This window comes from Python bivittatus, unplaced genomic scaffold (assembly GCF_059951505.1).
Source record: "Python bivittatus isolate LINGU-HERP-01145 unplaced genomic scaffold, Pbiv_v1 ctg000510_np1212, whole genome shotgun sequence".
Lineage (NCBI taxonomy): Eukaryota > Metazoa > Chordata > Lepidosauria > Squamata > Pythonidae > Python > Python bivittatus.
In genome coordinates this window covers 1,824,994-1,852,157 of record NW_028277081.1, presented here as the reverse complement: position 1 = coordinate 1,852,157, position 27,164 = coordinate 1,824,994, and the positions used below count along the sequence as shown (strand labels likewise).

At 46.2% G+C, this 27,164-nt stretch overlaps 1 protein-coding gene across 3 annotated transcripts in view; it reads left to right on the top strand.

Moving 5' to 3' along the window:
* Window positions 1-27,164, top strand: part of AJAP1 (adherens junctions associated protein 1) — a 97,607-nt gene that overhangs the window by 27,619 nt on the left and 42,824 nt on the right. For all 3 annotated transcript variants that reach the window (XR_015797385.1, XR_015797384.1, XM_088147621.1), the window contains exon 2: window positions 14,338-15,083. Coding sequence is in view for 1 of the 3 variants with exons in the window: in XM_088147621.1 (XP_088003747.1) it covers window positions 14,338-15,083 (746 nt within the window). In the remaining 2 variants the exon portion in view is untranslated. The remainder of the gene's footprint in view (window positions 1-14,337; window positions 15,084-27,164) is intronic.

Below are 27,164 nucleotides of genomic sequence, written 5' to 3'. Positions count from 1 at the left end.
AACTACTGAATGAAAGTTCACTGTATTCCAGCACGTTGAAGGGGCCATCTGAAAACTTAAATGGCACACCGTTGTGGGGTAGAAAGAAAATCTGATGAAATGGCATTTGTGTATAAAGCAGTCATTTCGTTTGTGGGTACTGAATTTTACAGCTGCCCAAAAGCTTGGGAGTTCGCCACATTTCATGAGATTTACACAGTCTTGGCCCCCTCCTTGGAGATCTCTCACCTCCCCAAGTACGACTTGTAAAAACTCACATTCCCTTGAAATCCCACACAATTTCAGCATTCTGACATGAGATCTCATGAGACCTCATGTGAACATTTGACAATAACTTTCAACAAGATTGATCAGAACAGTGCTGGGGCGAAGTTAATCCCCCCCCCCCTTTTAATTTGAGTTTGGTGTGACAGGCATCGCTGCCGGCTCTTTAAGATGCCTCCCCAATCCATTAAGACGCTTTCCCTCTTCCAGATGCGTGTTGCCAAATCCCACATCATCCTTGCATGAAGCTTGAAGAGCTGTGGGCTCAGCCCAGCCAACAGACCTTGACTCAGCATTAACCCCAGCTTCTAAGGGGACCAACTCTGTCTCTCTCATTTGCTCCAATCTGATGCCTACATTCGCATCTCCACTGGTACAAGTGTGCTCAGATTCTAGCCAGATGGAAACATTGCCTCCTGCTGCTTTCATTTTCATCCTGCTGTTTGCTTAATGGACGCTCTCTTCTTGATTAGATCGCTCCTGCCTGACCCAGCGAAACACAGTGCTGCAGCCAAGTGGTTCCTGGCCCCCTCCCCATTTATTTCTTGATCATAGGAAGTTAACATGCTTGGCGTGCCAGCCAGCCATGCTCCTTCCCCCGCTCCCCAAAAAAACTCTCCCCCAGATCGAATCCTCGACTCAGAGAACGTCCTCCCACTGCGGGGAAGTTTTATGTCTAAAGATGTTTTCCTTTTCTGCAGATTTTCTCGTTGCTCTTTCGGTGGTTGTTTTTCTCCGAAGAAGTGTTGTACTTCGGCAGATTTATGGGCCCAAACCAAGCCACCGTCTTTCGCAGGGCTTTCTGTGTTTTGGCTGCAGGAGGATGTGAGCTCAAAAAAAAGAAAAGAAAAAGGAGTCCTCAATATATGATAGTTGAAATAGGGAGAATGCCTGAAAAGGAAGGGCTTGCCTTTGCAGACCCAACAGAGTGGATTCTGCCTGCCTGATCAATTTAACCCTTTTGTAACCAAGACTTCTCTTTCTTTCCTTTCTGTCCTGCCCATTTGTTCTTCCCCTCGCCTTATCTCCATCCATTTCTATTCCTCCTTTCTCTCTTTCCACCCCTCGCAGGTGCAGCCACCTCCTTCTCTCCATCTGCTTTCCCCCCCCCCTTCATTTCAGCTGTTTCGGAAAGAAGGAAGGAAGGAAGGAAGGAAGGAAGGAAGGAAGGAAATATCTGTGTGTGGATCAGAGAGAGGGAGCCATAAACATAGCCCTGCCAAGCTCCATCTTAGTCCAGCTTTTTGTTTCACACAATGGCCAATTACAGATATGCCCTTGGTCATATCACAGGACATGTATCCATGGTTGTTGCATCTTAGTTGTTGTATAAGTTGTTTATCAGTTGTGAACAAACCTTATTAGGTGGAATATTGAAGTTCTGGGGTCCTTCTGACTTGTAGCATGCCTCGGTAAATATGTGTAATTAATAATAATAATTACTAATAAATCTTTATCAAGGCATGGCCAGTGTTTACAAAAGAATGCTGCTGTATTATGATGTATTTTCTTCTGAAGAATGCTCAGCAAGTACTAGTAGTTTAGGATCAATTTAAGCTTTACCTTGACATCGAAGAATTGCCCAAGTCTCACCATAATACATACAGGGTTCCTAACAAAGCTGGTTTTTTGTAAGTTGAATGTCGTGACGTCGAATAATTCTAACATTTTCAGCTGTCTGGACAATTCTAGTGTTACAGCTCCTAACGCTCTATGGGAAAACCTTTTTTTTACATAATTTCAGTCTGTTACTTGTCACGTCCTGATGTTTTACAATCGTTTCCAATTCCAATTCCTCTGCTGTTGTTTGGTATTGCCACATCTGTAAGTAAAGTTTGCTTTTCATGTTTGAGGTTCAGCACGTTATCTTGTAGATGTTGATCTGTCTGCATCCAGAAGTCCAATAAAATGTTTTCATTATCTTTCCCAGAGCACCTTTTCAATGTTGTTTGGGGGTCACATCTACACTTTTTGACATCAATTCCAATGCACCATTTTTTGCCACTCAATTATGTCTTGTCTTATAATCGGTCTGTGCAGTTTTGCTACAACCACGGATTAGGTAGTCAACAGTCTTGTCTTTCTCTTTGCATACTCTACAGTTGCTCTTATTTCTAGTTTTAGGCATTTTTATTTCTATGGCCTTTGTTATTAGTGCTTTTTCTTGTATTGCAAGTCTCCATCCTTCTGTTTCCTCCAGGCCAAGCTTGGTTACTGTTCCTCTCGCCTTCACTTTCTTTCAGGTATTGACCAGGCAGAAGTTGAGTTTTCCAAGTTTTCATTTGCTGTTTCAACCATTCAGTTTTGCGTGCCTTTGATTCTGCCACCTTCAAAATGTTTTCCTGGCAGATGTTTATTAACATCTCTGCTTGCTTTAATGTAATCATTTAAACCTCTGAATTCACCCTCCACTTTTTTCTCCTCTTCCAACAAATGAAGACCCCAATCTGCCTTGGTAAATACAAACTATCTGTATCACTTTTGGGGTAAAATGCATGAAATGTTATCATGAGTTTCCGGGTCCTCCAGTCTAAAGCCTCTAGTTCAGTTTGTATCTGGTTGTCACTACCTGCTGAATAGCATATTAACTGTAGAGCATGGAAGATGATATTAATGGAGGTAATGCAAGATCTGTTGCCAAGGTGATGAGGGGTAAAACATATTTTAAGTCCATAATATTTGGAAGTGGCTCAGACAGGCTGGGTTTTCTCCTTTTTCACCGCTTCCCTAATTTTTTAGAAGTTTTTCCTTTTATCCTGGCCGAGTTTCTCATTTGCATATACGATAAAGGCCATAGCATTCTGGTCAGTTTTCTGTTGATGCCACAGATCATGGGCACCATTTAGCATTAAGTCTAGAGTTACCTTCCATCAGGTCCAAAACCAAAGGCACCATCGTTGAGGGAATTTAAGGAATTTGGCTCCTTTGTGGTGGACAGAGAATGAATGTATCACTCTGTGTGAGGTCCATCCAAGTCTCCATTTTCTTTGCATGCCTCCCTGATTTCTTTCAACATCTCAATCCCACCTCTACCTCTTGATCAGGTGGGTGCCAGCACTAGATCCTAGATCTAAATACCATCCTTGGTGATTCCATCAGAGAACCTGGTCTTTTGCTGTTTTCTAGTAAGTTACATTTGTCACTTTTAGAGCATCACCCTGCCCTATCCTTTCTATGACATTCGTATCCAGGAGTGACTATCTTCTACTAATTCTCTCCTTTCCATTGGGTTTCTGTTACATCCACTATTGTCTTACAATAAACCCAAGGGGGTTGCAGGAAAGTTGTGAAAATAGATTGATTGATAGATAAGAGAGAGAGAGAGAGAGAGGGAGGGAGACAGAGACATACTAGATAGATAGACATGATAGATAGATAGACAGACATGATAGATGAGAGAGAGACAGACAGACAGACATGATAGATAGATAGACAGACAGACAGACATGATAGAAGGATAGACAGACAGACAGACATGATAGAAGGATAGATAGATAGATAGATAGATAGATAGATAGATAGATAGATAGACAGACAGACAGACAGACAGACATGATAGAAAGATAGATAGATAGACAGACAGACAGACATGATAGATAGATAGACAGACAGACATGATAGATGATAGATAGATGGATGGATGGATAGATAGATAGATAGATAGATAGATAGATAGATAGATAGACAGACAGACAGACAGACAGATACTAGATAGATGATAGATTGTTGACATTGGCCTTTTATTTCTTACCTGTTATTCATCTCTCTCTCTCTCTCTCTCTCTCTCTCTTTCTCTCTCTCTCTCTCCCTCTCTGTGTTTCTGCCTGCCTTTTCTCCTGTTTTTATGTCTGCTGATGTTTAATAAATAAACATCAAGTGATATTTTTGCTAGCTGAACTGAATGGCATCTGTGCTTGCTCTGATCTGGATCTAGGGATTGACGAGGAGTGTGCTGCCTGCCAACGAAACTGGAAATTACCCACAGGAATTTTACAACATAGAGAATGACGTGGAACAGCGAACGTGTGCATGCGAGGGGGGGAGAGGAAGCCAGCCGAAGCTCACTGTGCAAATCCTGTTCCAGACTGATGGACAAATTTCTTGGCTCGGAGTCGAGCGCTTGGCCAAGAATTCCTCAGCTGACCTGGCTCAGAATCTGTGGAACTTTTCCCAGCCTTTGTAAGGTTCTTGGGCATTACGTTCTTTGAACGCCTTAGTGCTGGCACACTCATGAAAGGATTACAGTTTCACAGGTCTAGCTGGAAGCCATGGTGCCATCAAAATGACACAGCATGTGCCATGGCCCCTTTTGATCGTCTTGCACATGACGCGGATTAAATATATATAATTTGCGTCCATTGCATGATGACCTGGCGATGCATGCTCCACCCCTTGCCCAAGCAGACTCTTCAAACCTGGGGCTTGGGGGCAACCTTCTTCCAGACAAAGAGAGGTCAGGAGGAAGACAAGGACCTCTGTGCTGCATATTTGGCTGATCATGACGTATGAAATTTAGTCTCAGCTCTGGGGGTGAGAGAGAAACTGTCGATGGTTCTCTGGTTCGTGGCATAGAGATTTTGTTATTGTACCCCGCAACAATCAAGTAGCATTCTGGTAATCCTTGAGGTGTCTACTTCCTGACCTGGCCACCTTGAAGAGTTGATATCAGTCTTGAAAGCCAGCAACAGTTTCCCTCTGTCCCCTCTCTTACCAAACAGAATCAAGGCAAGGTCATTTTGATGGTCTTTCTCAAGACTTCATCCCTTAGCAGCTCCTGTATTCCTTCCTCAAGGTATCTCTGCATTCCTTCATACCATTTTCAGTTCAGTCAATAAATCATGATTAAGCATTTGTAGCTCAGCAGATTGTATGAATCCAGCCACTTGCCTTTTAAGGAGCATACATCTCCATTGGGGTCTCTTCTCCCACCAAGTATGATTTATCCTATCATCAGTTACTCTCTTCACCTGGTCCATCTATAATATTAGGGGGAAATGTGGTAGGCTAAAGAAGATGATTCATGGGGTTTATTTCCATGCAGAGTGGGCTATGGTTGTCTGCATGGGGAGGTAAGTGATATCACATGTGAATTACGTTCTTGCATCATTTCAGCTTCTACCAGATTCTTGATAAGAGTCTGTGGGAACTGAGCAAGAGAGAAGCCAATGTCAATCAATCAATTAATCAATCAATCAATCAATCAATCAATCACAATTGTGGAAATAGCTTCTCCTCATATGGAGATCCCAGAAAGGTTTTCTAGGGGACTGGAGGATGTGCCACCAATAATAAAAAAAAGTGTCTGCATGATTCAGTACTTCTGCAGAAAACTACACAAAATTCACTGTGTCTTCCCTATATTGTAGAGGTAGACAAGCTTTTGCTGGGGTGGGTGGGGGATTAACAAATTTTGAAGGAAGAAGAGCTGCAAACTGAGGGAAGTTGTCTTGGGGTGAGGATACAACGTGTCCTGTGTAGACTTGGGTCTACATATAGGCAGGATCAGAATTTTCTGTTTTGTATTGAAGAACTTTGATCATGTGTCTTTGTTTTGTTAAACCTGATTTTTGGACTTACTCTATTTTTAAAATGCCTTTTATACCTCAGTAGGGTGGGAGATCATGCTTTTCAGCAATTGAAGTCTGATGGAAGGCTCGAGGTCCCTGATATTCCTGAAAGCTCAGGTTGCTCACGCTGCAATATAAGAAGAGCGACAACACTTACTGCAGAAAAGTTGGAGAGATGGCCTAGTGAGGCCATTTTCATTTGTAATGGTATTCTATAACATGGAGTCGTTTCTTGTCTATTTTTTTTTAAATCACAGTGCAATAGGAAAAAAAGGAGAAAAATGGATTCATTTGTTGAATGAGTTTCCTGATTATTTTTTGGCTTTGGAGAGTGGGAAAGCAAAGCCTGCTATACTTCAAGAGTGCAAACTGGAGCTTGAGGCCAGTAAATGTACACATTTACTTGAACAGGTGCAAGCATCCATTATTGTCAGTCTTGCTGTTCTGTTGGTGAAATAACCTTGGCTGAATAATTAAGGCAGACTGAACACCTCTCATGGTTCAATTTTGTTTGTTATCCTGGTGAACTCACCTTGGAATCTACATTAATTTATGGAACTGGTTTCCCTTGGCCTTTGCAGAGAGGGAGAGGGGGAAAAATGCACAAATGTATTTATTTTAGAACTATGGCAAGTATTCGCTCTTCGCTGGCCCTCTTCAGATGTTCTTCAGATGTGGGGCCTCCAACGTGGTGATGAATGTGCCAGCAGAGGCCTCTCAATTGCTGTGTGTGTTGTCTTCCATATGGCAAGGACAACTGCGTTCAGCAGGCACTTTCCTCTCGTCAAGACATTTTGCAGCACTAACCTTCTGGAAATGCCACTTTCAAAATTGTGCAGAGAGATAAGGTTATGCAGGTCGTGTGAACACGGCCAGAATCACCACCCATAGAAAATCATCTTCTTCTTCTTCTTCTTCTTCTTCTTCTTCTTCTTCTTCTTCTTCTTCTTCTTCTTCTTCTTCTTCTTCTTCTTCTTCTTCTTCTTCTTCTTCTCCTCCTCCTCCTCCTCCTCCTCCTCCTCCTCCTCCTCCTCCTCCTCCTCCTCCTCCTCCTCCTGATGAAATTAGATCCACAAAGAAGAAAACTGCCCCCCTCCTCTTTATTTATGGCTTAGCCCAGTTCTGCCTGGCAGCCGTTGAAGATGAAACGTTGCCTTTCCAGAGGCACGATAACTCTGTTCTGACGTTTCATTGCTGGGAAACAAAGGAGAGGAAGAAACGCATGTAAACCTGGGACAGATGGAAGGGGCACGAAGGCCCTTGCAAATTCAGCCTGCGGCTTGCTCAGAAAACACGTACAGCCCAAACCAAAAACTCCTAAGCAACATCTCTCCCTGTAAGCAAGCCTGGATCGTGCTGATTTTAAAATTCTCTGGCCCAAAGGGTTTGGCTTCATGATTGTTACGACGACGGGTTGCTAATGAGATGCCCCGAAAAGCCCTCTTTTCTATCGAAGGATCCTCTGCCTTAACCCACTAATCAGCTCAGTTGAAGCCCTGCTCAGTGTGGCTCCTTTGGGTTAGGGATTTTGTTGTTTGTTTCAGGGATTAGCGTGGTATGTAGGTCCACCCATTGGTTCGTTTATGCCCCCGGGTGTTGTGGAACCCAGAAAATAGGTTACTTCTAGTAAGGAACTTAAGGGCACTCCAGGAGGCCCTGTTAAATTGCTCTGCTCCACTCTCTGAACTAGCAGAAAAGTATGTTGGCATAAATTCTGTTACTCCTGTTGTTGATCTCTCTTCCTCCTCAGTAGAGAGGCCAATGAGTGGCACTCTCCTTACTGGCCTAATGTGTGGCGAGTTAAGCAAAGCTGTTGGTAGATTCACCAAGTTTTATTTCTCCTTCCATCAAGAGTCCCTTCCTAGTGGGGAAAACAACCATCAGCTCCTCTCCTTAACCTATGATGGAGCAAGGCTGAGATGATCGCAGCAGCTGGCTTAGCTGCTGACTAACCGGTTTCAGCCATGGAGATGCTCTGGACCTCTGACCTGTCAGGCTCTTCCTGAAGATGGGCTTAGCGTTCTTCTAAAAGAACCCTAAACACATGCATATAAGGAGCCTCCTGACAAGCCCCTTTGGGAACCCCACTTGGCCATCCTGCAGGCCAAAGGACAGGGTCCAGCTTCTGAAAGGGAGGGGGGTGTCTGCCACAGCCTAAAGTGGCCAACAGCAGCTGGCTAGATCCTAGTTTCTAATCTCATCATTGATTGCATCATCTATGAAGTGTGCTGGAGCAGATCTCTAGCAAAAATTGTATTGGAAGACGAGGGGAAACACAACTTCAGAATCGTTACAGGTGACTTTAACTGCCGCTGGGCTGGGCTGGGGCTGAGATGAAGACAAGGTCATGAGAACACGCCATCTAAAAATAGTGGCCAGGAGGCGTTTTAGGGGAACATGAGGATGAACCCTAAGATTGTGAAATGCTCAGAAGCAGATCACATGAGAAATCCAGCCCCAAGGCTGAAGGATTCCAATAGTTTCCTTTGGTTTTGATCTAAAAAGGTCACCCTCTTGCAGTTACAAACTGTGAAGGGCTAAAAAAATTAGCTGGTTTTATTACTAGAGGACATAAGAAGGTAAGAACATGATTTCCACCAAGTCAGATCAATTTGAAATAGGAAATTGTCTTCCACAGAGGCAGACCTTCATTTGCCTATCTGGGTTTGTTTCTCAGCTGTTCTTCCAGCATTTTCCAGCCCTGCCTGGAAAGGATGGAGGTTGACATTCAAACAACAGATTGTTCCTTCTCCAACCCAGCGTGCTTCAGATCAGTTTGATTTCAACTCGTGTTTGACAAACAGCTTGAGTCTGAAGGAGAATAAAAGATCTTGGGCATCGAGTGGCAGATGAGCAAACAGGACTCTGCAAAACAGCCAGGCTGCGCATGTGTGAATGTGCTCAGTTCAGTTTCCAGGAAGAATGTTGTTGTATTTTGGATCAAAGCAGAACATTGCCATCCTGGCTGGACCAGTTGGAGCTTATGGGGGCTGCAGTTCAAAGCATCTGAAGTATGCAACTAGATTATCAGAAAAACAAGGGTCTAATTTTGTTCTTGACGGCATTTGTTTGATTGCACCCGCCAAGTGGTTTTTGTCATTCCCAAGTCTTTCTGCGTGGACATTAACTGGGCCACGGTTAGGAACATCTACAGAGGTTGTGTCGTTGCCTTCAGAACATGGACCAACCTGACCATGTTCTCGGTTATATTAATATTCTCGGTTAATCAGAGTGCTGAAATCCTTCCAGTTTTCTTTCCTCAAGCTTTGCATTTCTCTGAATGCTGCGATGCATTTCTGACACTCCAAAATTTTGATTGGAAACACCCTCTCCCCCCCACCCCAGCCAGTTTGGGTGGTCTTTGTTCTTCCCTTTATGTTTTAGGATAAAAGGTGGCGAAGAAGAGAGATGTGAATGTTAAGGTTTCTTCTTGAAAAAGATCCGTAGCTTGGGAGCAAATGCACCCAAACGCATTAATTTTCAAGCAGACTTTTTAAACAGAACGATCAGCAGATCCTTGCAGAGATGAGAGAATTACGCGCGGGAAAGTGGCACTTCTAACCTGGGCAAGACACAGGCAGGGTTGTTCATCCTTTGATGTGGTGCTCATCTCAGGCACGGGCAAAGGGGTCCCGTGGCTTTACGTGGTTGGTAGGACCAGCTCCTGGAACACACCATTTCCTTGCACGTCTTCCAACCAATTAATAGTGTGTTGCCTAGACAACCCCAAACTCCCACACATCCCTATTTTATGCAGAAAGACATCTTGTTGGCACTCACTCTTTCTCACCCGTACGTGCACACAGGCACAAATGCCAACACCCAGCACACAGAAGACTTGGGTGTTCCCTAAAGATGATCTTCCCCATCTGACAGGGCTTTCTTCTCCAACTGTGCATGACCCAGAAACCCAGCCCATCGCGGGCATTTGGCCAGAGGAGCGTTGGGCTGACGGGCCACCTGTTCTGCAAAATAGAGGGTGGACGGGCATGATTGAGGAATCTCAAGATGGGCCAGAAAAAGCAAAGGTAGTCGCTTGTTCAGTCAGCAGAAAAAGTTCTCGCTGCCTGGTTAGTTGATAGAGGCTCCTGTGGTCTCCGGGGTCCCCCCCCAAGAAGGGGGAAGGAGCCAGTGGGGAGATGACTCTTCCATTCCCATTTAAATGCAAAATTTAGCCAGTTTTTTCTGGCCAAAAGGAGAGGAAACAAGCAACAGGAGCAAGACGAGGGGGCAGCAGAGGCCGTGACGCGGAAGACACTAAATTAACCATGGTTTGCCCAACGGCTGCATTGGCCTGGCGCGCTCAACCATCACAATCCACATCCGAGTAGCCCTTTTGGCCCAACATGCAACACTTGGCTAGTTTTAACTTAGTTTGATTTGGGAGGGGGGCTCAGTGCACTGAACAACCCCCTCTCCCCAGTGTGTTAGTTTCTGCCATCTTTCAAGATTGGCGTCAAGCTTTGGTTAATTTAGGATTCAAGAGCTCGTGCCAAGCCCGGAAAAGAGTGAGTTGGGGAGCCGCGTCGAATGGGGTTTTGGGGTGCAGCTCCTGTAAGTCAGGCTCCTGCGGATTTACTCACTGAGGCGGGGAGAAGCAAAGCTGGCCTGCCCCACGGTTGGGAGGGGAAGAGGGTGTGATGTTTGCGGGTGACGCGATAGTGAGCCGAGATTGTGCGTCTCACACGTGCATCAAGTGCACTAGAGTGTGCGTGGTTCCCCCCTCCCCTCTTGGAAGAGGAATGTTCAAATCGCATTAAACAAGTTAGATGCTGTTTGGGTTTGAGTTTGACGCGCCGTGATAAATGACAGCCGGGCGAGCAATTTTTAAAGACACGACTTGTTTTCATGTTCTCTCTGGAAGCCTGAACTGCTGACTTTTAGCTGGCGGGGCTCAGAAGTTACCTGCTGACGTGCAACGGCTCCCCGCACTGTTTTTCAATTACTTTTACCTAGGCTCCAGAGCCTGGCCGGTGAGCGTAAATCACTGGAATCCTGCCCGGGTGTTTTTGGAAAAGAGAAGGGATTTAGAATCCACCCCAAATTCAAGGCAAGCGTGCCTCTGAATTTCAGGGCTGCATTTGCTGGAAATTGGGGGGCGAGGGGCGGTTCCCGCTGTTTGGCAACGGGGAGTGCGTGAGCACTGCAGGCTTTGCCTTAAAGTAAGCTTAATATTAATATCGTGAAGAAACCCGTCTTCCATTTCTCCAACGTTTTCTTCCTCTGCAAAAGAGGCTTCTGTTTTTCTACTTTATTCTCATGATGGCAAGGACGATCATGAGGATGACGATGATGGTGATGATGCAGAAAACCCTGTCTAGCCTCACTCCCTAAAGAGGTCTTTCAGCCTCCACAGCTGGCCCAATTCTGACGTTGCACCTCTGGTTCGCTGGCTGGTTAAGGGTGGGGTAGTCACTGCCCCTTGGTTGAAATCAGGTGGCCCCAGTCTCATGGAGTCTCTGATTTGAGCCTCTGATCTGAGACTGTTCCTCTCGGCTGAACCAGCTAAGACTCAGGAGAGACATGGGTGTGGATCTGTAGGTCCTTTAGCCAAGGGGCCTTTTGTGAGGACCCCCTTGACCCTCACTGGTTGCAGATTAGCAACACTCCTGACTTCTGAGCTGCACACCTTGTCCTGAGCATGGGGCATCTAATCAAAACTGTAGTCACCCCCAGCATCACCACCACCACCAGATCCTCAAGCACCAATCACATCTCAACACTTTGAGGTTCTCCAGATCAAGACTCCTACAGAATCTTGCATGTCTGATTTGTGCTTCCCACCACCCCATTGAATCAGGGAGGAACTAGCCTGGACTTCCTCCTAAGACCATCTCCTTTCCCAGGGCTTGAGGAATGTCTGGAACAGCTTCTGAACATTTCCTCAAGGCCATCTCCATGGCTCTCTTCTCTCCCCATTTCTCTCGGAGGACGGGGGACATCTGCAGGAAACCTCCATAGAGCTGGCCAACCTTTCATTTTCAAGACAATGAGGCTGGGGGAGAAACAACTCTGCGGTCCCATCAAGTGTGGGACCCCGAGCTGCTCTTGACGGAGTCTGGATCTGAGCCAGCTTGGACTGTGCCTCGTGCCCAATCAGGCTTGGCCATCTAGCGTTTTTCATTAAAACAGAATTTTATAGCCTATCAGATTGCAGAGGGCTTATCTCCAGAGCATTAAATAGTGATGCTGGGCACAGAGTCAAAATGACTTTGCAGAAAAGAGCAAGGGAGGAGGAGGATCATGGAAGGAAAGAGCCTACCACAAAAATGGAAGCTCACGTGCTAGCAGTTTGTCCTCCAAAGAGTTAGTCCGTTGATAGTAATGCCCTTCCGCTGCAACGTACTTCCTTCTGCTTCTACAGACAGTAGGCCTTCGGTTTATCGTCAGACCAAAGTGCCCCATTTTTCAAGTAAATACAAGCAAGTAGAGCTGGAGACCCACAGAGGCAGCAATTCTGCCCAAACGTCCAATCTTGAAGATAAAAGGCTGAATTTGCTGCACCTCCTTGGTGTTGGAGAAATGGAGTTCTTTCCATCCACTGGTCTTTCTCAATCTTCCTTTCCATTCCATTTTTCCCGGCAGACAAGGCATTTTCTAAAATGTCAAATCCTGTCGAACCATCGCATGTCGCCCGTGAGATACCAAGGCCGTTGTGCGTCGAGTAGCAAAAGCTGTAAAAAAAAACCAGATCTCAAATTCCAAAATCCAATCATCTCTGTCAACGTTCATTGGTGGTCCAAAGCAGACATGACAGTAAGCCTTGTGGCCAAGAGGGGGAGGGAAAACTTTGAGAAACTTGGTCCTTCGATAGGTTCCAGGAAATAACTAATGAGCGTGAAGTTCTTTAGCAGTGTGCAGATTTTGGAATTAAAGAATAACCCAGCTTTACTTAGGGCAGTGTTGTCCAAACTTGGCCACTTTAAGATGAGTGGACTTCAACTCCCAGAATTTCCCAGCCAGCTATGCTGGAGTTGAAGTCCACTCAAGTTTGGACAACACTGCCTTAGGGTGTCGTATTTACACAGACCCCTGTATCTCACTGCTAACTCCTGGGGAAGGGAGAATCAAACACAACTTCCTCTGCAATATGGACACACTCAACATGGGGAAAGTGTTTGCTGCACTCTGGAGTGCTCACATCCTCATGAGTTCCCATCGTAGGAGTTAGCCTGAACATGGACATTGGTCTCCCTGCCCTAGAAAGCCTACTTATAATGAGGCCCTTTTACTTTGGAGATAATGGCCACTGAGATGGCTGCCATCAAAGTGCTAATCTTTCCAAGAATATTTGGGGTGCATGAAGGTGGTAGCTTTGCTTGGAAATGTGCCCATCGATGGAAGAGAAGAAAGTTTAAGACAACATCCAGAAGGGTAGGAAAAGTACTGGGCATTGTCAGTTTACTTCTCATTCCCAGTTTTTTTTTTTTTTTTTAAGTATTAGTTCCTGTCCACTTTAGCAACCATTTTGTGAAAATGCCCACAGCATGTTCTTAACATTTAAAATGGAGCCTCTGGCTCTGAAAGGTTGCCTTTTCTATTCCCCACCTATGTTGATAGGCCTGGAGTTCAGGTTCTAGAATAGGACCCCGTTCAACAGTAGCTGAGTCTGGGAGGAGTTGATTCCATCTCGGTACATCTATCTAGAATGGGTTCTGCTTCTTTCCGTCATGAATCCTTTAGCCAAGAGAGAAAATAAGGTGGATTTCTCACACCGTTAAATGAAGCAGGGGCAAAGATATAGCTGGTTGACCTGCCTGGGGCTAAGAACAGAAATCAGTGAGAAATACAGCATGTTTCCAAGAAGCATTTTTGGTGCTTGTGTTTGAGCGTAAGAGGAGGATTGTAGGAGGAGGCGAGGAGACATTCACCACGGGCATTCTGCTGAGAGGATTCTCAGCCATACAATTTTGCGGAGGAGATGAGATGAGCGGAGGGCACTTATACAGACAAATTAGTTGAAGGCCTACCAAGGGTGGCTCAGAGAAGGCTCTGCTGAAATGGTGAGCCGTAAGGTAGGTTCTGGAGAAGGTTGCAGAGGTGGAACATGACAGAAGGCAAAGACTGGATGAAGAGACCCCAATGCTGGTCAGTAGGCATTATGGAAATGCCATCAGGGTTGGTGCTTGGTGGAGTTGCATGATAAACCCATATGGGGGGCTGTCAAAGACACAGTGGATCATAGATTAGAATATGAAATAAGGACGTTTCAAAGGGAAGAAGATAGAAACACCAGGGGAGAAAATGACAATGAGAGGGGAACTGATTGCAAGGGCAGAGTCTGTGGTTGAGATACAGGCTTATTTTGGACCTAGGATATTTATAACAAGTTGGGTGAGAAACAATCTATCAGCTGCCCGAGGGTTGGAAACCCAGTTGACCTCGATGCTGAGAAAAGTGCCACCTGAGGTTACTCCTCTGTACTGCGGCGGTCTTGAAACAGGCATGACTAGAGTTGGGTTTTCTGGTACGTCTGAATCTAACACACTTCCCTGTCTGTCCACAGGTCAGGTTCTCCTGTACGAAGCCATGCTTGGATTTTAATAGCCATGTTTCAACTTGCCATGGATTTCTCATCTTGTGAATCTTTGGGCCGAGACCATCGGCACCAGTCTTTGCAGAGACCTGCCCGCTGGCATGGGTTCCCTCACCATCTTTTGTGGAGCTTTAGGTCTGGACCACAAGCCAGAAAGCCTGGGCTTCCAGGGAGCCTTGATTTCCCCTACTTGGAACAATCCGATGGACATCTGGCCAACCTATACCATTTCAAAAGGCTACGTAATGTCGCGGACCTCTTTTGGGAAAGCAGGCGAACGCCGTCTTTCACCCACATGAAACCAAACCCTCCCCTGGCAGACAGGAGTACCGTGTCCCAGACTTACTTGAAAAGAAGGAAAAGGTTCCTCCAAGCAAATAGCAAGCCAACGCTGGAGACTGAGGTGATAGTATGGGGATCCACAAGCCCATTGGAAGCCCTGGAGACCAGCACCCTTCCCAGGATTTATAATGGCCCTGCCACCTCAGTTTTGGAAAGTGTGACCAGCAGTATGACCACCACCACCACCATCACCATCACCACCACAACAGCTGCTTCTTCAACCGTACAGTCCAAAGGACCTGGTCCAGGGGTTGGTGCACCTAGGAACCACCCCAGTGGGATCAGCACACTGCTGCCACCGTCGACTTCTGGTGGTAGCAAGAAAAAAGCTGAAGGTCCACCACCGCCACCTAAAATACCAGGAGACACTTCAGGTAGGTGCTTCTGTCTTCTTGGTGTTTCAGTGGATGCTCTTTTTTCTATGGAGGAGCTGGGGCAATCTGGTGGGGGTCACTCGGTAGGCAGGAATGACATGGGTGGTGGTCCCCATTCCATCTGTGATGTGACCCGTGGTGCCTCAGCAGGCTGAGATCTCACTGTCTTTGAGGATGTTTTGAAGAGGGTAAATGGGAGCCAAGAGCTTCTGAGAGACCTTCTGCTTCCACCTCTACCCTTAAGGTCCACCTCAAGAAGTGCTGAAAAGGTTGGGCCACACGTCTTCCAGTGGTATCACTGGATCATCTCCTGCAGCCCTCCAGAGGGTTGGTAGGTGGGACTGAGGACATGATCTTCTCAGATGTTGCCCATCGCATCAGAAATACAGCTTCTTTTCAGCCACTGATGCAATGTGACTTCTTGTTTTATTTTAAGATTCGGAAGAGACACTTCTGTGACAAAATCTGTATCACGCTCTCCAAGTTGGGGCCTTCGTCCAGGGGTGGCACATCTGTTGGGTTCAGTTTTTAATTTTGTTGGTCTGTCAATTTGGCTTTTCTTCCTCTCGCCTGTTGTTTGGTGAATCTGTCAATTTCAGTTTCTCTCGGCATCTTGTTGTCACCAACCTGTCCATTCCAGTTTTTTTCAGTTGGTCTAGTTTCTGTGTTACTTTGAGATTCAAATTGCTATGTATTGTTGGGCGCGTGTTGCCATCCATGCGCATTCCTGGGGCCGCCGCTGTTAAACGTGCGCTGCTCTTGCAAACAGTTTCCCCAAAGATAACGCCTTTGTGTCGTTGGCCAGTGGCAAAGACGAAACTCCCATTTCTAAGGGTGGTGGAATTTTGGTTCTTCTACAATTTAGATAACTTTAATCCCAAAAGGAATTTCCTCCATCTCTCGTAGCTTCTGCTGTGTAATCCACCCGGTTCTTCCCCGTCCTTTCACTGATCACTCCTCCAGCATTTTGCAGCCTTTCAGAGAAAACGCAGCATTGTCATTCCTGCTGTAAAATCTACACCAAGTTGGAGAGCGAAACGCTTCCTCCCTATTCTTCCACCACCCAGCAAGTCCCAAATGGTCTGTGTTATAAGAGGCCCCAGTTGGGAGTATTTTTACTAGCTTAAAAAAAGAAGAAGGGGAAAAAACAAGGTTGCAGTCAAAAACCGATTTTGGCACGAGCTTCAAGAAAATATTCCGGCCGTGAGCAAATTGGGAGTCACACTGATCCTTCGTTTTTGTGCAAGGGGCTTGCTGGGGATTTAAAGGGATTTTATCCATAAACTCAGTAAATCAGTGAGGCATTGGCATAATGAAATTTCAGCAGGGAACTCGACATCGTTTCCTCACACCAGTACCTCTGGCTCAGCTGGTCCGGGGGAGGAAGTGGATTTCCCCACTTATGTCAAATTTTCTTCGCCATGCCAGTGTTGAGGACATCCTTTCAGCGCACCATTAGTAAATTAAATTGCCGGAGGTGGGTTAGAGTTGGCGAAAGCAGCCGGGGGAAAGAGGAGGAGATCAAGGGGAAAAAAAGTGTTGAAAGCAATAGAAAGAAAAACAGAAAGGAAAAGAAATACCAAAAGAAGCTACTTCCGATCTTCTTTACACAGTTACAGACATAATACCTTTCCCCCCTTCAAAATTGCATAATGTGGTTCCTTCCTCCCCAAATACAGCCCTTTTTAATCCATACATTCAGAAATCCAGGTGAATTTCTCTAACAGGCTCATTTTCTGAAGAATTAGACCAACTGTCCCCAGCCTAGCCCCCACTGGGCATGCTGGGATTACAACACCCATCTTCCCCAGACAGGAAGGCCTATGGCCAACCTGGTTGGGAATCCTGAAGCTGGAGGCCCAGATGGAGGTGCCAGGTTCGAAAGGCTGGCATTAACAGATGCTTCATCTAAGCTTTGCCCAACGCCCTCATTGTTTGCACCCACCCATTTTCACTGTACTGAATCCCAAGCAAACACGAAGCCATAAAAAACAAAACCAGGTTTAAGCATGGGGGGCAAATCCAGGGAAGGGGGTTTTCTGCTCTGCTTCTTTTAAGAGGACAGTGATGGAGATACCCGGGAGGTGGAAAGCAGGTTCCGTCCTCTCCTTAGAAACATCTCGAGCATCTTTCAGCCATCCCAAAGAATTCAAGTGTGTCCCAACAGGAAAGTGATTAATTATGTAGAGACTCCCTGCCTTAACTTGATTTTTAACCACGTTTCAGTGCAAATGAAGTCCAGTTTTGCTCTTCTCTCAACCCAACCGGGCGCTGGGTCGAAGAAATATGGTGTATCCTGGTTTTATCACTTCGGCAGGGAGAAACTCCACAGGGGTTTGCCCAGGGAAACACAGAGCAGTGTTAAGGTTGTCACAGTCACCTTCAGCTAGCCGGGGTTGTGAGAGGCATAGCTCGGGAGTGGAGACCACATAGACTCAGAGGTGTGGGTCATTAAGTGAGGGAGATGGATGCTGAGGGATCTGTTGGGAGCCATGATGACATCACACATATCATGACATCATTTACATGCTAGACGACGACACAGGTGATGTCACTTCCCTTCCCCAATTCCCATGGATGGCTGGAGAGTCCAGAATGGACTTAGCTCTTATTGCGTGGTTCTCAATTCACCTCTCGAGAGAATCTTGGAGGAATGTTGGTTTCCTCCAATGCATACCAAGCCTTCTGGAGCTCTGTTGCTCCTGGCAACGCAAGTTGACGCACATTACAAGGGTGGCTGGTTCCACCCACACGCATTCTCGCAGGGAAAATACCCGTGCATTGTTTGGGATAAATGAGAAACCGGCTTTTCTCAGTAGTTCAAAGGCGAGAGGACGAAAGCTGCTAGATGTTCTCTTCGGGGAAAGAAACAGTGAGAATATTCCCTCCCCTGTCCCCAAATATTCCTTCAATCAAACCTTAGGAAAGTTAGGGTAGATGAGGTCTCAATTTGATGATGGTGTACCAACTTAATGTGCGTGAAGTGAGAAGAGGAACAAGGATGATGAGGGGTCTGGAGGCCAAATCCTATGAAGAACAGCTAAAGGAACTAGGTATGTTTAGCTTAACGAAGAGAAGACGGAGGGGAGACCTGATAACTGTCTTCCCATACTTGAAGGGCTGCCCCAGGGAAGAGGGTGTTGATGGATTCTCCATAGCACCTGAGGGTAGGGCAAGAAGCAATGGGTGGAAGCTCGTCAGAGGGAGATCCAACCTGGAAACAAGGAGGAATTTCCTGACAGTGAGAACTATTCAGCCATGGAACGGCTGGCCTCCTGGAGTCGTGGGGGCTCCATCGTTGGAGGTTTCCAAAAAAAAAAAAAGATTGGACAACCTTGTCCAGGATGGTATGAGGACTCCTGCCTTGGGCAGGGGCTTGGACCAGAAGACCTCCAAGGTCCCTTCCAACCCTACAATTCTATGATTCTAAGTTGTATTCATTTGAAAGCTCCAGGACGAGACAAGTTCTTCAGGGCTGTGCAGAAAAACAGTTCCCATTCTTTCTTTTTCAGTTTTTTAAAATAGCTTTTTTAAATGCCTTTCCCGGGAAGACAGCATTGAGATGAAATGCTTGTGGGTTCTTGCAGGCCCCATAACAGAGCTGTGGAGGATGGACTTCCACTGGCCAGCCATCTCTCCAGGAGTCTGTAACCTCTCTGACGCCTCGCTTTCCTACTACGTCCCGAGGAGGGTTAGAGTTCATTCCTCCCCTGGGGCTGTTTCAGATTAAGAGCATCCCCAGAGAATTCAAGTGATGGAAAGATATGTAGCCCAACGCTACTACCAGGAGTAGCATTCTCCAGCACCTAAACAAGAAAGGAGGCTGAAACGCACCCCAAGAGAAATTCAGAAGAAATTCTCAAACTACCTGGGAATAAGGTAGAAAAACAGAAGCCTCTATCGTAAGGGAAGAAAACTTTGGAGACATCATCAGGCAGATTACGGCAGACCTGAACGTTTACAAACACGAGAAGATTTGGCAGGGTCTACTAGAGGTCATCTAGACTGTGCTCAGATGAAGAACAGATGCAACGGTGATGAAGGATGCTTGAAACTGAAGGAATCCTTGCTTAAAAAACAGTTGGTGGGTTATTTACCGATAGAAGAGCAGGGGTTGCAAATGGGCACTGATTAAGCAGATCAACCCTGCTATGGATATCACAGCTGGATTGTCCTTCCATCCTAAAGGAAGAAGCGGAACTCCAGATGAACGTTATCAGGCTGGTGAAGTAGATCGCAGCCTTCCAAATGCACATGTGGGTGTATTTGTGTACATATTTCACAAGTTTCCTTGGAGGAAATGAGATCGTGAAGATCCAGAGTTCAACCCAACCTCTGCGTGAAGGTCAACGGTGGAAGGGCCGGACGCTCCAGACTTTGAGGAGCAAACCTGGCTGCCGAAACATTCAGCTTAATTCTTGGGATTCAGCTTGCTGCTTTGTCCCTCCTGTGCTTTTGGGAGCCTCCGACCAGGGACTCCCTTCTGAGGAATGGGAACATGTCCTTCTTTGCTTGTAAATCCATGCACTACATGGTAAACCAAGACCGCATACAGGGCTGACGACAGAGACCTTCAGCAGGGCCTAACTGGATGCTAAAGGTCTCCAAGAACAATCAGATCTGTTCACGCCGTCCCCAAATCGTCCTCTTTACTCTCCCCCTGCCCTCACTCCTCTCCTTCTGGGCATTTCCATAACTGTTGCTTCTCTCATTCTTTCGGTGCCCAACCCAAACCATGCGCTCAGCACCTCCCGTGCCGGCCTGCTGGCTTTTCCTTGGCAAATGCCTCTGGTTCAGGCTAATTACTGGCTTCCCCCAGGTTCTGGTTTAAGCACAAGTTAATCCTGCCGCTCAATAATAATGATGTCTGACAGGTCCGAATCACTGCTGTGGCACATGTCTGCCTGAACAGCTGTCAAGTGACCGCTCTTAATTGCCAGGGTCCGGTTTGGCCTTCAGCAGAGGCCTTTCGCTCCTGATGGCATCGGAAGGAGAGGGTGGCGCTGTTTGCTGGGTCGCTGGAGAAGAGGGGCAGAAAGTGGCACGGAGGCCCTTTTTTCATGTCCCTTTTTTCTCCTGCAATATCCATGCCCTGCGTGAAGTTCACCTGGTCCATTCAGGCAATTTGGGAACTCCTTAGCTGGGGCAGGACATTTGACTTGGTGGACCATGGCACCCTCATTTAATGGAGCCTATGCTCGCTCCTTCCTTCCTTCCTTCCTTCCTTCCTTCCTTCCTTCCTTCCTTCCTTCCTTCCTTCCTTCCTTCCTTCCTTCCTTCCCTCTTTTGCTTTCCTTCCTTCCTTCCTTCCTTCCTTCCTTCCTTCCTTCCTTCCTTCCTTCCTTCCTTCCTTCCTTCCTTCTCTCCATCTCACCTGCCTGCCTGCCTGCCTGCCTGCCTGCCTGCCTCCTTCCTTCCTTCCTTCCTTCCTTCCTTCCTTCCTTCCTTCCTTCCTTCCTTCCTTCCTTCCTTCCTTCCTTCCTTCTCTCCATCTCACCTGCCTGCCTGCCTGCCTGCCTGCCTCCTTCCTTCCTTCCTTCCTTCCTTCCTTCCTTCCTTCCTTCCTTCCTTCCTTCCTTCCTTCCTTCCTTCTCTCTTTCCCTCCCTCCCTCCCTCCCTCCCTTTCTCTTTCCTTCCTTCCTTCCTTCCTTCCTTCCCTCCTTCCCTCTTTTGCTTTCCTTCCTTCCTTCCTTCCTTCCTTCCTTCCTTCCTTCCTTCCTTCCTTCCTTCCTTCCTTCCTTCCTCCCTCCCTCCCTCCCTCCCTCCCTCCTTCCTTCCTTCCTTCCTTCCTTCCTTCCTTCCTTCCTTCCTTCCTTCCTTCCTTCCTTCCTTCCTTCCTTCTCTCCATCTCACCTGCCTGCCTGCCTGCCTGCCTCCTTCCTTCCTTCCTTCCTTCCTTCCTTCCTTCCTTCCTTCCTTCCTTCCTTCCTTCCTTCCTTCCTTCCTTCCTTCCTTCCTTCCCAAGATTTAGGAAGAATTCCATGCGTTGTCTTTGTTCTTCCTTAATTCCAGTGCGATCTGCAGCCTTTCCAAAGAACAGCTGTAGCAATAAGAAGGACAGAATGAGAATATGCACAGCAGCCCTACGTTTAAGTGCCATCAGACCCCTGTCCTTTTTCACCTGCGCATGTTTTGATAAAACACTATCAAAGAGATAGTGCCTGCCCCCTGAATTAAGGCCCTTGTCTTTGGTAATTCTGTCCAATAGATGATCATGATAGCAACAACCACAGTAGTAGCAGCAGGCAAGCAAATGGGATGTTTAAGAGTTGAGCCACTGACTGGACCTCAGCAAATGGACCTTCAGTCCCACAGGGGTCAGACAAATTGTGTCAATCTTTTGGAAGCCATCCATGAGTTTTCTGGCAACTCCCACTAGAAATTCATCTCACCCTTCTCGTTCCAGGAATCAGGAGCAATAAACATCTTCAGTACAACTTGGCCCAAAGACCTATTGTACACCTTCCCCCCATTCCTGACATTAGTTCAAAGCCAGAGAGGGGGGCTGAAGCTAAGAGCATCCAGTTGGGCCAAGAAGTTCTGTGACTAAGACATAGGAACATTTTGCCCAGGGATGCCCTGGAGTTACCAGACCTACTGAGTCTATGGAGATTCAACTACCTGGGTCCCAACTGCATGTCTGGAGGTTGAGTGGGATAGAAGAGCAAGATCATAATTGATTGTCCTACTATTGCAAACAGCTTCCATCACATACTAATATGAATTCACATGGTGGACCTTCCAAAGATGGGTCCAAAAGAAGGGAAACAATCCACCCTCCAAGCCCTGGTCTTCTCATAGGACTGCAAGCAAGCAACTTTCACAGACAGAGTTAGCTTTCTCTTCCATCTTAGTACCAGGGTGTAGTTAGCCTCTCTCAACTCATCCCATCTCTCACATCAAGAGACTCATACTGGGAGTCTCTCTGCTAAGATCACCAGCCTCTATCATGAGACCTTCGTCTACTACTTCAAGCTCCCACCCAACCTCATTCAAACTTGTCCCTAGGGCACCTGACTTGGAATATGTCATTCCTGATAACCATAACTTCTGCTGGTAGATGTCAGATATTGGTCAAGAAGGAGTTCTGTTTCATCCAGGTGTATCATCTAAGATCACTCTGCATCTAGACCCAAGACACTTGGTGATTTCAGTCTTCACTGGTACCAGAAAGGTTTACTTTATTCCTTTTGCCCCAATCCCAAAATCTACAGCTTTTATCATCCCCAGTTGCTGGACTTTTCCATCATCAAAGATGGAATTTATACTGTGCCTTTCTCTTTGAATAAACACAAACCAAGATGTCATTGTTGTTCTCCTCTCAGGATTTTTCTGGATTTGTGACAAACGTGTTCCCACAAATGGAGAACATTCACACAACAGATCACTACATTACCCTTTTTCTGGTTCACAGGATACACTGAATCATCAACTAACCACACTGGTCTCAGATTACATGAGTTGTGACACCCCCAAATGGCAGAAGATCTTTAAGATGAGCCAGACATACAAGAATGCTAAACATTAACTTCTCATAAATGTTAATGGAATCTGAGCTGAAAAAAAACAGGTTTGAAGGAGGACTGTTTAACATAAAACTGTGATAAACTGGACTACCTCTTGAGGCTATGAACCTGGATTGAGTTACAGAGGACTGAGCTATCAGTAATTACTAGTTATGATCATAGTTTGTTCTCTTAAAAATCACAGTGCCCCTTAGATGCTAGTGACTGTGAAAGAAACCAGTTATCTTTCTTCCTGGGCTTCTGATCTTCCTCAATCCAGCTGGTTGGCTACCAGGAGACACAAAAGGGTGGACCAGATGGCAGTGGGGCCATCCAGCAACGTTCTCATGTTGGCTGTGGAACTTAAGAGTGTCTGCACAATTTTCCCAGCTTAGCCCTCGTGTGTTCAGGCAAAGTAGGCTGACACTAAGATCTGTCCAATGATCCAACCCCTTACGGAAGGGGTGGATCTTCCATCTCTGGAGGCTTTCAAGAAGCTGGGCAGGCACTTCTCATGGATGGTTTAATGGGTTTCCCTGCATATTGCAGAAGGTTGGACTAGATGACCCTTGTCTTGCCTTCCCAATCCTATGAGTCTGTGGTTTCTCTTGATGTAGCCTAAAACCACATTTGCTTTTTGAGCAGCTGCGTCTCACCGCTGTCTCTCGCTGTGAAGCTGGCACATAGAAGAGGAAGGATGACATTGATCCGAAGGAGAACATCCGGCTCTTCTTTTCTGAACCGCTGTTGCTGAAGCACCTTTAGGCAGCATATTGGGAAGAGTTTCAGAAAACAAAATTCCTAGCTTACCTTTGCCACCCGGTGAGGTGATGATACAGCTTCTTTCAGCCGTGTGTGTGTGTGCATCCTACCGTGGAATCCATTACGGGAGAAGTAATTAACAATTTCTTATGCTGAGAGAACAGAAGGATTTCTATAGTTCTTGCCCCTCTGCTGTGGGTTGCTGGCAAGGGAAGGCATTAAGTTTTCCATCTCCAGAACAGTAGGGGGGGAAGAACCACTCACACATGAGCTGCGGGGTGGAATTATTGTTATTAATCAAAGCAGCAAGGAGTTGTCTCTGGTCCCTTTCTTTGGTTGGGACGGAAAACCTTGCTTGGGGCTGTCTGCGTTGTTGGCTGGGCTGATCAGAGCTGGCAGGGGTCGGCACAGGTGTTTCTGCTAATTGACATAATCATCCCCCAAAATGTGCTGAGATCAGGGACCAAGCAAGGGAACCGAGGCCAGACCTAACCGAGAGAGCCATGATGGATAAGCAAGCCTTCATCTCATCATTCAGGCAAAACCTCACCTTGGTGTGGAACATCTGCTGGATTGATTAGTTGCCAACGACTTGCTTTCGCAGGGAAACGGCTCGGGTTGAGCTTCTTTAGAGATTGTTCTGCATCGAAATCCGGAGGATTTCATAGAATGCTAGAGCTGGAAGGAAGCTTAGAGGTGACCTAGTCCAACCACCCTGATTCATGAAGGATCTATTACAGCATCTCTGACAGGTCAACATCCAGCCTCTGTTTGAAGGCCTCCAATGAAGGAGAGCTTGCCACTTTGTTCCATGGGTTGGCCACTGATACAGTCAGAAAGTTCCTCCTGGTGTGAAGTCTGAATTTGTTTCTTGGTAGGTTCTGGACCTGCCCTCTGGAGCAAAAGAGAAGAAGTGACAACCCTTCAGATATATCTCTCCCCAAGTAATCTTTTCTGTGGGCTAAACACACCCAGATCCTTCCTCTCAGGCTTCAGTTTCCTGACTCATCACCATCTTGGTAACTCCTCTCTGCTCCAATTTGTTACTTATCCTTTTCGAATTGTGTTGCCCAGCCCTGGACACAATCTCTCCACAAGGAGCTGGGCTAGGGCAGGATAGCCTGGGTTTCCACCCTCCATGGCCACATGGCAGCAAGTTTCTTATGTGAACACAGTCATTGTGTTTTGTTAGAGGACCACCCTGTGAGTTTTCTTGGAAGGACAATTAGAACAGACAAAAGGAATTCACGGAGAGCAGGTCTGTCAAGGCTTATTCACCTTAAAGACTCCAAGTTACTTCAAGATTGAGACCAGCAGACCTCCAAATCCCAGTTGCAGAAGAACAGTGGTGGAAGAGGGGCAGGTCTTCCGCTCCTAGAAGCATCTGGTTGGCACTGTGGGAACAAAATGCTGAACTAAAATGGACCTTGGCTTGACCCAACATGGCTTCCTTGTGTTCTTACACTAATATCTTTAGAGTTCAGCGAGTTGTGGGAATCGAGCCTGTGTGGAACAGGTTTCAAGAGGGGTAGCACCAACATTAGCCTCTCCCAACCAAAAAAAGAGCGAGAGAAAGAGACTTGTGGGATTTAAAAACTAATGTTGTTGCTTTCTACCAGATAGTTTTGATTGGGTTTGGCACTTTTGACTAACAGATCCTTCCCAAGGTTCTGGGATAGCTAAAAATATCAGAATATATGCACTGTTCCAAGTAATCCACATTGTTGTAATGGATGAGTTGAGATTCTGTCCGTTCCTACTGTGTCCAAGTGCTTCTCCAGATCTTTTGGTATGGGACCAAACGCATACCATACCGACACCTCAAGGAAGTTCTTTTTCCACATTTGCTTGAACTCTATCCGAAGGTCTTCACATTTCGCTATTTTCTCTAGTTCTTTCTCGTGAACCCTCCTGTCTCCAGCTACTGCCCTGGCAGTTATCCATACTTGTTTCTTGTAAGTCATGTCTGGCTTATTATGGGCTAAGTGTTTATCAGTTTGTATTTGGAAGTTGTTATAACTGGAGATGATGATGAAGCCACAGCAAACTGGTTAGTCTTCAAGAAGCTACAAGGCTTATGGTTGGCCTTCTTGTTCACTGGCCCCATGATCTCTGGCACCTCCCGTGAAGGATCCTTTGGGATCTTTCCATTGGAGGCTTCCAGAGAAATACAGAAAGCGGGGTGAGGGGGAAACAGAGGCCTCTTGAAAGCGTCTTGCAAGTGGTAGAGCCAAGAGCTGTCACTTCCCTTAAAAGTGACCCTTTGGAGCTGAGTCTCACCCATACTGAAGTGATGAATTAAAAGAGGAAGGGAAACCGGGTCACTTTCCGTGGTAGTTAGGAAACCTATTGATTCTTCCAGTTTTAAAAAGTCTCTATCCATCACTGATTGAGATCCGTCTGAGGTTTAAGATAGCTCTTTTCATGCTCGAGTTAACCGTAAAAGAGTGGCTTTCTTATTGATTGGTCAACAGACTCATTTTCCCCTTGATTTACCACCAGGTAGGGATTGAATTTGATTCTATTTTCTGAGCATCTTTCCTTTGAGGTCTTTGGTTGAGCAAGGTGGGGTTCTCTGCAGATTGGCACCCCAGGTTTAGGGAGGGTGCTCTTGCGCTGCTTCCCAAGCCCCCTTCCTCGATCAGGAGGAGAAGGAGGAATCTCTTAAATCGTTTCCCATGAAGGAGAAAACCTCAGCCATGGAATCATCTCTTGCTTTGAAAGATGGCAAATTTGACTTTGGCTTGCAGGACCCAAAGAGGACGTGGCATTCTTACATTTCTCTAAGTAGAGCTGCACAGGGTCCTGTGGGTTTGGCCCATGATGATGGCATCCTCAACTTGGCCAAAATACATAAGGGTTTGTGACTTAGAACAGACCTTGTTTACTTTGTGCAACTGAGCTAAAAAAAAAAAATACAGTGGTGATGGTTTCCTTGACATCCTGATCAGAACGAGGTTTTGAGGGTTTCTTTAGAGCAGTTCCAAGATTTGGAGCTTCATCCAACTTCCTTTTCATGTGGAGACCTGGGTTTTGTGTTGAAGGCATCAGTGATGGTGGCCATACGTGGGTTTATTTCAGTTAAAGTGTTCATTCCCCACCTGTGTCCAGTTCTGGGGGTCACGCATGGAGAGCGATTCAGAGCAACTGGAAAAGGCAACAAGGACAATCAAGGGATGAGAAAATTAAGACCTACAAAGTAAGAACAAAGATATTTGGTTCGGTTTAGCAAAAAGACAACTGAGGATTGATAGGGTAGAACTTTTCAAATTCGGGAAAGAAGGTCAAGACCTCTGTCTCCAGCATGCAAGATTCAGACAAATGGGCCTAAATGAGAGGAAGACAACTTCCCTCTGAATGTCAGGAGAAACTTGCCAACAGGAAGAGAAACTTGGCAGCAGGACTGAAGACCAGAGAGGTGGAAAGCTCACCTTCACTGCAGGTGTTCATGGAGAGGCTGCAGAAGCAGCAGTCAAACATTACAAAATTTCATCTTTATTTATGATATCAGTTCATCTTATTGGCACAACGGTAACTTGGTGAGGTAGATGTTAGTAGGAATCCAGCGTGGGATTCTTCCCTAAGAATAAAAGGGGGTTTTAGCGTGTGAGGCCCGACAGTCTTTGAATAAAGAGAGATACATAGATCTGTGCAGCTTCATTCCTGCTATCATAACTTATATGAAGAAACCTCTCTGTCTCTCTGAGACCCAGGTCACAATAGACACACTTGGGAGCGAAAAAAACGAAACATGAAGGGTGTCATTCTTTGTCCCTGCCAGGGGAAGGGATCCTGGAATCCAAAGGAAAAGATT